General features: G+C 48.7%; 1 protein-coding gene across 1 annotated transcript in view; it reads right to left on the reverse strand.

The window, feature by feature from the left end:
• The window catches only part of mrps33 (mitochondrial ribosomal protein S33), a 28458-nt gene that overhangs the window by 25548 nt on the left and 1195 nt on the right, over positions 1-1715 (reverse strand). The window contains exon 2 of the mRNA XM_037695978.1: positions 1120-1336. Within this exon, the coding sequence (XP_037551906.1) occupies positions 1120-1334 (215 nt within the window). The 5' untranslated portion in view covers positions 1335-1336. The remainder of the gene's footprint in view (positions 1-1119; positions 1337-1715) is intronic.

Consider the following 1715-nt stretch of genomic DNA (forward strand, 5'->3'; position numbering starts at 1 on the left):
CTGAAAGATAGTTAGAGAACCAACCAATGGTGTGTTCTGAGAAACCAGTTTCTGAGAGTTTATGACACAAGATGTTCTGATCCACAGTGTCAGAATCTTTAGACAGGTCTAAGAAAAGTGCAGCACAATAATCCTTATTGTTATAATCACGCAGCCCTCTGTAAATAACAAGCAGCCATCAGAGCACTAACGATCCATTATTAGGCTGATGGTCCTCCTTGATCATGTGAACAACTAGTTCTGGATGTCAACAACAAACTGGTTGATCCACCATGAGAAGGTGCTATTTATAAGACTGAGTTTGTTGCAGCTCCTCAGACTGAAGAAGTCCTTTGGGTAAAAGATGAAACATTTCAACAAGAATCAGTCCAGAGGACCTGACTCCACCTGGTTAGACTCATGTACCTGGATTATTGACACGTTCCAGTGTCGTCGCTGTCACGCTCATTTTTGGCGTACATCTTGATGTCATCCACGTAGAGGAGGTGACTGCTCCACTTTGGAACCAGTATTAAAAGATCTGAGGGGGTCAGGTCTGTATAGAACAGAAGTGGGGACGGAGCACCACCTTGAACTTCGACACACTTCATGCAGACTTGTCCAAATATGTCCATCCGTCCATTTCTACCCTGCTGTTTCCTGCAGGGTGACGGAGGAGCTCCAGAGGTGGAGTTCACATGTTCTCTCCCACAGAGCAAAAACCTGCATGTTCATTGGTAACTACACTGTCCTGGTGAGAGGGTGAATGGTTGTCTCCGTGTCCCTGTGATGGACTGGAGACCTGTCCAGGGTGTCCTCCTGACTACTGGACATGGACACCAGTGACCCCTGTGACTCGACAGGAAGAAGCGGGTGAAGAACATGGAGGAACTAGAAAAAACACATTTTGTCCAGAAACAATGGACTGAAGCTGCAGAACAAAAGCTAAAATTTGTAAAACAGTAGCTAAAAAGCTAAAAAGAAGCTAAATGGCTGCAACACCTAAACTGATCCAAACTGTAGCTCAAAGTGAAAAATCAAGAAAACAGTAGTTAAAAACAAAAAGAGTAGAAGCAGAACTTCAGCACCACTTCATCCAGAAGTTTCTTGGATGGAAAGGGGTCTGTGCTGCGGCGGTACCTGAACAGACCCATGCAGCGCAGCTTCTTGGTCAGGATGGAGTAAGTCTTGTGCTGTGGGTACCAGTCGTACACCTCCTTCCTTTGGGCCAGGGGGGGCTGCCCAAACAGCTGGACCACCTTCATGGATTTGGAATCCGTTGAACGCAAGAATTCTCCAAAGATCCTGGAGCTCAGCCGGGCCATGCGCACGGCGTAGCTGGACGGAGCGGCCATGGCTGAGCAGGGCAGAGAAACAGAGAAGAGTTCTCATCATGTGGAGGAAGGAGAACTTCTGAAGTTAAACACAGGAACCAACATCTGAGAAGACTCAAACTGGAGCCTTGGACCTGTGGTCCACACGCTGGACTCACCAACACGCTTCATGTTGTCATACGTTCAGAAAACAACCCAAACACAACTCTGCTGTGTCTGCATCAGACCTCATGTGATCCACCTGAAGGGTGGGACCTGATGTGATCCACCCGAAGGGTGGGACCTGCTGTGATCCACCTGAAGGGTGGGACCTGCTGCGATCCACCCGAAGGGTGGGACCTGCTGCGATCCACCTGAAGGGTGGGACCTGCTGCGATCCACCTAAAGGGTGGGACCTGCTGC

The sequence above is a fragment of the Nematolebias whitei genome, chromosome 22, assembly GCF_014905685.2.
Source record: "Nematolebias whitei isolate Nwh7 chromosome 22, NemWhi1, whole genome shotgun sequence".
Taxonomy (NCBI): Eukaryota; Metazoa; Chordata; class Actinopteri; order Cyprinodontiformes; family Rivulidae; genus Nematolebias; species Nematolebias whitei.